Source organism: Pelecanus crispus, chromosome 11, assembly GCF_030463565.1.
Source record: "Pelecanus crispus isolate bPelCri1 chromosome 11, bPelCri1.pri, whole genome shotgun sequence".
Classification (NCBI taxonomy): Eukaryota; Metazoa; Chordata; class Aves; order Pelecaniformes; family Pelecanidae; genus Pelecanus; species Pelecanus crispus.
In genome coordinates, this window is record NC_134653.1 from 4,945,829 (window position 1) to 4,956,640 (window position 10,812).

Genomic DNA, 10,812 nt, shown 5'->3' on the forward strand with positions numbered 1-10,812 from the left:
GGTAGAGCACAAAGCAAGCTGAAATTGAAAAGAAATTGTGAACCACTTGAAGAGGGTGCACCCACTTGTCACCAAGAGACTTTTGATTCAGAATTGCTGTCCATCAAGACAATTTCATTTCCGAGGTTCATTCTGTGGCTCTGTTTGCAGTGAAGTGCTGGGACTCTCAATTGTAAACAGATCATGTGCAAGTCTAAACTACTTGATTGCGCCTATTTTTAACAGCCAGTTTGCATATGGCTTGTTTACAGAAAATACAAAAAAATGCTAGCAACACTTTCATTGAACCACTACACATTAGGAATTTTCTCCTAAGAATTCCTATGCCTGAAGAAAACGTCTGTGCTTGCCTTAAAATTCCATAAAGACTGACATTAGCAGCAAAGCACACGCCAGCCTTTGACTTTCTCTGCAGATCTTCGCAGTGCTAACAGTTTCATTATTTCATTACTTGCCTCAAAACAAAGTGTCTGAGGGAGACATGGTAGAAGAAGAGAGAGAAATTATACAGCTGAATGGACAAGAGAGAAGGAGGCAAAGCCACCCAATTGCCAGGCTTGTTGACAGTCAACACCCCTTTACGCATGGTGGGCAGGCAGCCAATCCAAGGTACACCACGTTACACAAGCCATGAAACAATTAAAAAAAAGAAAAAGATCAATAAATAAATAGCAGTTAGCACACCTCCCACACCAAGAGTCCACCCTTACTAGTTTGGGCTATACCTCAAACTGAGTATGAAAAAGCAAAAACATTTTTGGTCTACCCATCAGGTGGAAAAAAATTTGCTTTCTGCATCTCGGCCTTTTCTCCTCCCATGCAATCAGGATTTTGAGTGTTTAAGAGTCCATAGTTCTTATGCCCTCGAGAGAGGAACAGCCTCAAGTTGCTCAAGAACAATTCCTTTAGCAAGTGCACAAACTGGCTCTGCAGGGAGTCCAGTCCTGCTTAGTCAAAATGTTGGTGGCTTCTGTACGTGGCCTTAAGGGAGATAGAAGATTAAACAGTTTGTGTGGGAAGACTTCCCAAGGCTCTCTTTAAAGTGGCATGAAGCAGAAAAAAAAGGGGTACAGCTATGATGTTACCTTTCAGAGAGAAGGGGAGGGATGTCTTTTTCCACGGTGCTTAGACCACCTCTGCAAGATCTTTTGTCTCCTCACTCTGTTCTGAAAGATGGAGTTTGTACTTGTACATGAAAATAGTCTCTTATGCTAGAAGATTCTTGAAACAGGATAAAAAGTGGTAACAATGTGCTTAAAGTTGTCTTCCACTTATCCTCCTATCCTAATCACACAGTATGAATTAACAGAACCAGACAAAGACTGTCCATCTCTGCGCTCTCGGCTAAGACAGAGCTCCCAATTAATTCCTGCATTATTTCTCCCAAACTGTCAAGATGTCCTCAAACAATATGAAAATTATATATCCGGTACATTTAAAGGAGGGAGGAAAACCACCAAAGTAAATCGTGCATACACAACAAATGACAACCCAAGAAATTAAACTCGCTTTTAAATTACTAAAAATAGATGGGGTAGGGAGGGAAGGGACTATCAATCAAATCTTACTTAGATTTGCTGAATATTCAACGAACAGGCTTCTAATAGAGTGCTCTCTCAAGACTGCTTGAAATTTCTATGATAAAAAATGCACGAGGACATGAAAAAAGGAGCAGTAGGATAACGAAGAGCAAAATACACAAGACAGAAGTGGATACAGAGTATTAATTAGGCCATTAAGATCCTTAAATGCTTTACTGTCCAATAAAATATGTATTTCATAAAAATTAAGTGCCACGCAGAAGGAATGCATGCATGCATTTTATTGAGCTGTTCTGAAGAAACTGAAGATGTGAATTACTAGCAAAAACCGTTTGTGGACAAGAGTGAATAGACATTAGCAGAATTGTATCTGTACTATGCAAACAAAGAATATACTGTTTGGATAGAAATTTTCATTCACATTTACGTAAGAGATTCATCTGCTCTATAAGCATCTCATCAATCTGCTTTTATAAGGAATCTGCAGTCAACTGACATAGGGAGACTTATAAATACTTGAAAAAACTACTCAGTGATTAACACTGAACTATTGACTGAAGTGAATGCATTAAGACCACACAATAATTTGTACTCAAAATTAGTCGATTAACTAAGTCTAGAAGTACATTAACACGTCTCTTCATAGCCCACATTCAGGAGACAAAAAACTGCTTCAACTTTTTCATTTAAAAGCTACCTAAAATTACCAGCCAGAAGGCACCGCACAAGCTCGGCAGTCTTCTTACGGCACTCACTGCCCATCCTGGACGTATGCAATTGTAAGACAACAAAGACCTTAACCACCCAACATGCTGCAGACTAAGCTCTACAGCGTATTTAGCTTTTACTACTTCAAAACAACCAAAAAAAGTGATCCTGAAGTGGATATCCTAGCCATGAGCCTGCAACATCAGGAAACCCTCAGAAAACTGCTAGATGCATGGGGACCAAACCAAAGAAACTAAAACAAAGCCGGTGTTAGGTATGGCTATGTGTGAGAGAGGCTTCTGCGCTCTGGACTGCTATTAAGAAAAAGGAGAGGAAAGAATCTGTACTAAAAGCAAATGAGATAATTCCTCTCCCTTTTCATTAACATTGCCAGCTCAAAAGCACGTGATTTCTCTTTTTTTAAACCACATTTCCACTTGGATCAGGAAGGGATAGCTGGCTCATCCACATCTAACCAGCAGTAAGGTGAAGCTTGGTTTGTTAAGAATTTCTGGTTACGGTGCCCCTTGGCTCTGACTGCAGAACACCCAGACGCCGCCTGCTCAGGCACTTATTAGAGCTAGAAGGAGCTCAGAAGTAAATTAGCACATGCCAAAAGAATTGATATGGAGCTGAGTGCTAGCAGAGATCCACCGCAAAGAAGAAAGCCAGCTGGAGGTAACTGTCAAATCTCTAACAGTGGTTTAACAAGCACCTCACCCGTCCGCATCCCTTTTGTTACCCCACAGGAGTGAGCGCAGCCCCCGCAAAGCGCAGCTGAACACGCTTGCCAAGCTCCACGCTCTGCGATTGCTGCAAAAACTGCTGTCAATAGCAGACACCAATCACTACACGTGGGCCAGTAATAAGACTTTATTTGCATGGCGTAAGTAGCAAATTCGAGTAGTTTCCTGTTCTTTACCAACATCCTGTTGCCACATCTACTCCTCCAGGAAACTGCAACACCGAGCAAGAGAATTTGGCATCCCACAGAAAAGCTCTGACGCCAAATGGCTATCAGAGCACAGTTACTAAGTGCTTGCTTACAAAGAAAACAATCACATCAATCTGGTTGTCATTTATGCTTTCAGTTATTCAGTGCAAGGCTGCGTGCCCCATTTTCTGGAGGGAAAACAAAGCAAAAAAAGCATTGTTTTGATTTGTTATCAGAAGTCAAAACAGACACTCTGCAGTGAGCATGCTCACACAACTGGCACCAAAATAACGAAGATATGAATTACTACAGGTTTCATCACTTTTACTCCTGTTTTCACAAAAGCAAAAACTGACACTCATTCATCCCCTAGATTTATATAAAAACACAACAGTACCAACTGGAAGAATCCCACAGTCAGCTAAGCATACATGTCATGATTGAGAGTTTGCTAACACAAAGAAGTAACACTAGCACAACTAGAATCTTACATTTAAGCCTTTACAGCTAAGACTCTGCACAAGAATGTACAAGACAAGTGTGGCATGTTCTGGTTAAAATAGTCTTTTCATAATGAGCCCATCAGCTAAACTGAACCAAGCTTGGTTTAAAAGAACACATAAGAGAACTTACACTGAGTTTTGCATAGTGTTAGTTTATATTCACAACCCGACTTACAGCACAGCTATTTTTGAATCAACAAACCAAGCAGTAGTTTCACATAATGAGAAACTTTCCTTAAACATTTAATATAACCCATGACAAATTGAGCTGCTTAGCCAAAAATTATTACTTGACATAAATTCCATAATTAAAAATCAAGTAATCCTTTATCACCATCTCTCTGTGCAACAAAAAAAACCTGTTCTCAAAGACAGTCTTTGAAATCAAATAAGAGCATGAAAAATCTAAGACGAAGCACTAAGACAGCAGCTCTTTAAAGGGTTTCTAGCGAGAGCAAAACCACCATCCACAAGTCGTAGCAAAGCAAATGATGCATTTGAAACAAAGAATAAAAAACAGGCTGCAAATGCAGATTACGCAATATTTAAGAAGTAAAACTACATGAGGCGTTATCAGAGTCAACATACATACGCAGCGTTTCAGAAACAACTAGTTCTGTAGTCGTGGTTATGTGGTCAAAGCATTTCCTTAGTACGTGTACGTAGGGCTTGCAGTTCCCTCCGAGATGTAAGGATACCCGCACTCGTACACACCATGATGGCACCATTCTAACCACAAGAATGGAGGCCGAGTGGTTAGTGAGGTCATCAAAACACTGCGATACGCTGTGTATACCTCTGTTTTTCTAGATTATGTCAATCTTTTTACTTTAATTAGTGCCTCGAGTTACTGGCTAACAGACTGTACAATCGCCCTTAGAAAGGGAAATGAAAAGACTCTTGGGTCTAGCTCTCAATTTTCTGCTTGGTTACTAAACCCCAATTGTGGAGACATCCCCACCACCCAAAGTGAACTTGGGTACTCACAATACAGAAAGATTAATGCACGCTTAAAATTTTGCAGGATCAGCACCTTGATATGTGCTGAGCGTATTGGACTATTTATTTTTGTCAAGTTTATTAAGTACCTAGGAAAATACCATTATAAATAAAGCAGCACGCTCTTAATAAAATTAAGAGGAAGCAAGTCTTCAATTTATAATGGGGCTTATATACATAATTTTTTTTGTTTTAATTTAATGCATCCATATATTTATTTCCCTTGCATTTTATGCTCAAACTAAAAAACTCCTCCATTTATTTCTTCCATTTCCTAAATGCTCAAAGAACTATAGGTTTAAAACCTTATTTTTATGCTTAGAAATCTCATACTGAAAGTATGCATTTACACTTAAAACCACAAACTTCAGGCTCCATTAATGGCACTACTGCAAAAATACAAAACAGTCACAGAAGCAATAAGCAAATACTCCATGAAATATTCACAGACTTCATTTTCCAATCTATTGAGCTCCCAGTTCAGAAAGCTCAAGTGCTATTATCAGGCCACGCTCAATCAACATTTGCAGTTTTTAGTCAATAGAACTTTTGTACTTAGGAGCATTTGAAAACCTGACCCATAGCTGCTTAAAATTCAGGTTAGCAAGCTTAACTTTCAACTGTTTCAGTTCCTTCGGGTGCCGGGGGGCATGCTTATTTTAGTTACTGGAAGTCTCTAACTTGTTATTGTCGCTTCTTTTAAAAATTGAGTCAATTTTGAAGATAACAAAGTTAATAATTCAGCATTAACCTGATCTTGTAAACACCTGATTACACTGTAAATTTGAAAAAATGACTGCCTTCCGCAGGAAAAAGTACTCCAGCTAATGGTTCCTGCTGTATCTTATGTTTTTGCTTGTATCAATAGTTTTAAAAATCTAGTGCAGTCTTGAGTTTGTCTCTTTTTTAATAGAAAAATACCCAGATATTTATCCACAGATTGCCAGCTTCCACTAGCACAGATAAAAAAAGAGTTCCTAGCAATCTTTAATTTGATTTAAAGCACTTACTTTTGATACAAGTACTTCCATAATTTCATCTTGATTTATATTTGTAATGCTTGCTGTAGTGTGGCACTCATGTTAATTAAATAGATTAAGGGATCTTCAGCTGTACTGCAGGCCTTCCACTCTTCCACCCACTTTGTTTCTAACTGTCATTAACCTCTAGGAAATGCCCTCCTTGTTGGTCATTATTGTTTAATTATACTTCATACTTATGTCATCACATCTGTGAAATATAATCTTCTATAACAACACAGCTGTGAAATACGATACTCCCTCCCAGCAGTGAAATTCTGGTTACAGCAGATTATACATACACATGATGTCAATGGAGGAAGTGATATGAAACTTTTCAAAGGCCCTTGATTTTGAACAGGTCTATTGTGTTAGGAGGTACGTACAGCGTTCAAGAAAGGTCTCAAACTCTTCCTCCTTCCTCCCTTCCCCACCCCTCCTGACAAAATCTTCTGTAAATTTTAGGAATAACTACGTCTAAACTTAGAAGAGGGCTTATAACAGAGAAATTTTATACAGAAAAAGCTAAGTGAGAGGAAACTTCAAAAATAGAATCTATGAGTCTAGGACCTATTCTTTTAACAAACAGTATGAATTACATCTGAAAGACACTTTTTTTTTTTCCTGGAACACTCTGCTTCCATTCATGATCTCATGATGCACAAGCACCTCCTTTGCTTGTAATGTAACAGCAGCAATGACTGTACTGGTCCAGAAGAAATAATGACTTTGCATATTTCTGCTATCCTTTTACATGGTGGGACACACACACACAACTATTCATACAACTGGTTCTTTGAAGATTACCAGCAAGAGCTCCCCACATCACACAGACCTCCCATCTAAATCACTGAATGGAATGGGCATCAATTGCTGAAATTTAACATAAACTGTACATTCTGCTGGTACATGGAGAAGGTGTGGCTGTATCAAACAGGGCAGTAGTGTTACCATAAAATAATATTCAGAAAGAACTGTGGTTTGTACTGTGAAGTCTGTGTACTACAACCTATCTTCACTCTGTCCTACTTTTGACAATATTAGTTGGCTTTGTCTTGTTTACTGGGGGGGGGGGAGGAGGGCAGGGATTTGTGTATGTATGTGTGTACGTGTGGAGGGGGGTGACTGGGAGGGAATTGTCTGATTTTTCAAGAGTGGAGATAATGGTGGACAGGAGAACAGCTTAAAGCCTCAATCAAGACATGTATACCAAGCTTCAACAGGATTTTTTTTTTCCCTGGTCTGGGTTACAAACCCTTGATGGGCCAGCAGAAGGCAAGGAGCTGTTTACCTGTTAGAAGCAAGGGGGCAAATTTCTATAGATGGATGCAAAACATTTTCCTACTCTGGAAGTCAGAATGGGAGGAGCATCAAGTTTATTCATGTAGCTCAAACAGTAGCCAAGCAAAGAGGATGCCTTATTGTGCAGAGTTCATAACTGTACATTAAACTCCTCCCTTTAAAGTGATGAAGACAGAAAATTGCCATTCCTACTCCAGGAGTCACGAGCAAACAGAAGGGGACAGAAATAAGCAACCAAGTCACTGCTTGAGAGAGTTTTCAAGCACAATGCTTATGATTAACCAACTGAAGAAACAGAATGACAGGGAGGAGAGAGCTCACATAGATAAACCCAGAGCCAGAGGGAGTGACAACAGAAATGCCCTGGGCTTCGGGTGGTCTTGTTTTACAAAAGAAGATTAATTAAACAGACACTAAAGGACATCTCTTTTAGAAAATGAAACACATTACAAACCAAAACGCCTCGGAGAGTGAGCAGCTAGGGAGTTATAACTAAATTACTAAGTACAAAATGAAGCAGCCTGCAGAGGAAATGAGTAATTAAAAAACCCTCCCCTGAGCAACAGGCTGGCGAGAGAGGGATAACTCCAGGACCCCAGTGCTGGAAGTAAACGGTACCAAAGCCAAAAACTGCCAGATGAAAACAGATGTTTTATACAAACAACAAAAAGCCTAGTGGAACATCATAAAAACCCATTCTCCTGCCTTCACAGCGTGTTTTCACTCAGAGATGGCATTAGAGGCTGTCTGCCGCGACCTAAAGAGATGCACGCAGGAATTACATCACCCACCGCTACCACGCTGCCGCCCCTGGGGTGAAGCACTACAGTCGTTGGACAGTGCTCAGCAACCATAAACAATGTTTTCAAAGGAAGAAATAGATTAACGTCAACCTCATTCTTCTTTCTGCAAGAGAGTTTATCTAAAACACAGCCCAGCCAGCCACCTCTCTGCTAGCACAGAAACCCCTTCTGCAGCCCTCTCCCCTTCCTCAACGAAGCAAGGACACTCTGGGTGCCTGCTCTCCGGGGGTCCTGGTGAACAACATCACCCCGGCCTGGCCCAGCTCTTTTTTTTCTGTTGCCCCAGAGAGACACCAGGAACAACACCCAACTTGCCAACCCTAAAATAAGCACTCTGGCAAAGTGGTTTTCCAACTTTTTCCACTAGATCTTTTCCACAGAAGACTAGCCCTGTGTGTAGCAAGTTTTAGCCTACTGACAAGAGTCCTTCTTCTCTAATTTATCTTTTGGAAACCCCTTAAGGGCCGCCCGTTGAACATGAGTCTCTTGGCAGGCAGGCACATCGGACGACGACCACGGGAGACAGCCCGCTGGAGGAGCGCCCTGCGCCGAGGGGCTCACGCTTTTTCCCCAGACACGGTTCCCTCAGAGGGAGCAGCCCCAGCCCATCCCCTTTCTCAGTCACAGACGGCAGCAAGGCCGGGAAGGTGAGGGCATCCCTTCATGAGGGATGCCACCTTGGGCCCTCCATGCACCATGTGTCCTGGCACAGAGGGTCCCTCACCCACCGTGACCAACTCCAAGCAACGGGCCCCTCACCATCCCCTCAGGCTCTCCGTGGTCTGGGGAGGGCCTCAAGGCCACCTTCTTCAGAGGCAGTCCCTCGCCGTCCCCTCAGGCCTTCTGTGGGTAGGGGGACCCCTCACTGTCCCCGTCACCAGCGGTGGCCCCTCGCCATCACCTCAGGCCCCTCTCCTGGCAGACCCACGTCCCCTCCGTGGGCGGAGGCGCCTCACTGACTCCTCGGCAGGGCCGAGGGACCCCTCACCGTCCCCCTCCACCGAGGGGGCCCCTCTCCGCCCGCTCAGCCCCTCTCCACCCAGACCCACGTCCCCTCCCCGGGGCGGAGAGCTCCCCCTCTGCCCCTTCCCCGGGTCCCCCCCCGCAGGCCGCGGGCTCTCCCTCTCCCTCGGCAGCGGGCCCGGCCCCGCGGGCCCCCGCCGCCTCCCTGCGCTGCCGCCGCCCCCGCGCCCCCGGCCCGGCCCGCGTCGGCGGCACTCACTGCGGCGGGAGCTGCAGGGCCGGGCCGCCGCGGCGCTGGAAGGCGCCGTCCACGAAGACGCCGTTCTTGCCGAGGCAGCGCAGGTAGAAGTGCGGCTCCTGGAAGCTGAGCTGCAGGTGCCGCCGGGAGATGAAGCTGGAGTGCCCCATGTTGACGTCCACCGAGCCCTGCGAGGAGTTGCGGCCTATGGTGACGGCCGGCTGCCGCATGAGGAACTCGAACTCGCGGCCCTGCAGCCGCGCCAGCACCGGGCCGGCGGAGGCGGCGGCGGGCGGCGCGGCCGGGGGCGGCGGCCCGGGAGGGGGCGCCGCGGCGGGGCTGCAGGGCGCCGAGCGCAGCGCCAGCAGAGCCCGCGCCCCGCTGCTGTCCTCCCCGACTTCGGCCATGTTCCCAGGCAGGGAGCGAGCCAGCGTGCCGGCCTCCGGGGCGGAGCCGGCGGGGCGGGGGGAAGCGGGGCGGAGCGGGAGCCGAGCACCGCCACCGCCTTCCCTGCCTCCCCGGCAGCACCGCCGGGCCCGGCCGCCCCGCCGCGATTTATGGCGCGGGGCGGGGGCTGGCAGCGCCGGGCTCGGCGGGGGCGCGGCGCCGCCTGCAGGCCCGTGCGGGCTGGCTGCGCTCGGCCCCGGCCCGTTCCCGGCCGCGGCCCTATCCCCGGCCCCGGCCCTGGCCCCGGCCCCGGCCCCGGCCCCGGCCCCGGCCCAGGCCCAGGCCCAGGCCCCCTCCCCGGGCAGGTGCTGAGGGAGCGACCCGCTCTGAGGGGGCTCCCGCCGCCTCGCCCCTGCAGCTGGCGGAAAGATGGCTTTCTGCCGGCTCCGTGACTTGAATCGCCTCAGAAACACCTCCCCTGCGCCGGAGAGGTGCCCCCTTCCCCCAAACCGGCCCCGCCCGGGGCGTTCTGCGGGGCAGGGGCCCATCAGCCCCGGCCGGGCCCCGGGGCATCGCCCGCCTGTGGGCACAGGGCGAGTTAATAACCCTGGACTGCTTGCAAAGGCTTGCCGAAGGGGTGGGATTCATCCCACAAAGGTGTCAGTTTAAAACTTAAAACAAATTTAAGGGTATTAACACTTCTATACTGATACAGTTTTTATATATCTATACTCATATATCATAGAATCGTAGAATCGTTTAGGTTGGAAAAGACCTTTAAGATCATCCAGTCCAACCATTAACCTACACCACCAAGTCCACACTAAACTAATTAAGGGTAGACTAGACTAAACCATGTCCCAAAGTGCCACCTCTGCCCGTTTTTTGAACCCCTCCAGGGATGGGGACTCCACCACCTCTCTGGGCAGCCTGTTCCAATGCTTGACTACCCTTTCCGTAAAGAAATTTTTCCTAATATCCAACCTAAACCTCCCCTGGCGCAGCTTGAGCCCATTTCCTCTCATGCTTCGCTAACTACTTGGGAGAAGAGCCCAACACCCACCTCACTACCCCCTCCTTTCAGGTAGCTGTAGGGAGCGATCAGGTCTCCCCTCAGCCTCCTCTTCTCCAGGCTGAACACCCCCAGCTCCCTCAGCCGCTCCCCACCAGCCCTGTGCTCCAGACCCTTCACCAGCTTCGTTGCCCTTCTCTGGACACGCTCCAGCACCCCAGTGTCGGTCTTGTAGTGAGGGGCCCAAAACTGGACACAGTATTCCAGGTGCGGCCTCACCAGGGCCGAGTACAGGTATATACTCATATATTTATTTATACCCATATATTTTTTCATTATAAGGGAGTGTGTGTAGGTTGTTTAGCTTGCATTACATTATTTCTCACTTCAAATTACTTTTTAT

The 10,812-nt window shown here is 46.4% G+C and overlaps 1 protein-coding gene across 1 annotated transcript in view; it reads right to left on the reverse strand.

Moving 5' to 3' along the window:
• The window catches only part of FOXK1 (forkhead box K1), a 48,491-nt gene extending 39,074 nt beyond the window's left edge, over positions 1-9,417 (reverse strand). Inside the window, exon 1 of the mRNA XM_075718762.1 lies at positions 9,032-9,417. Within this exon, the coding sequence (XP_075574877.1) occupies positions 9,032-9,417 (386 nt within the window). The remainder of the gene's footprint in view (positions 1-9,031) is intronic.
• Between the last annotated feature and the right edge of the window lie 1,395 nt (positions 9,418-10,812).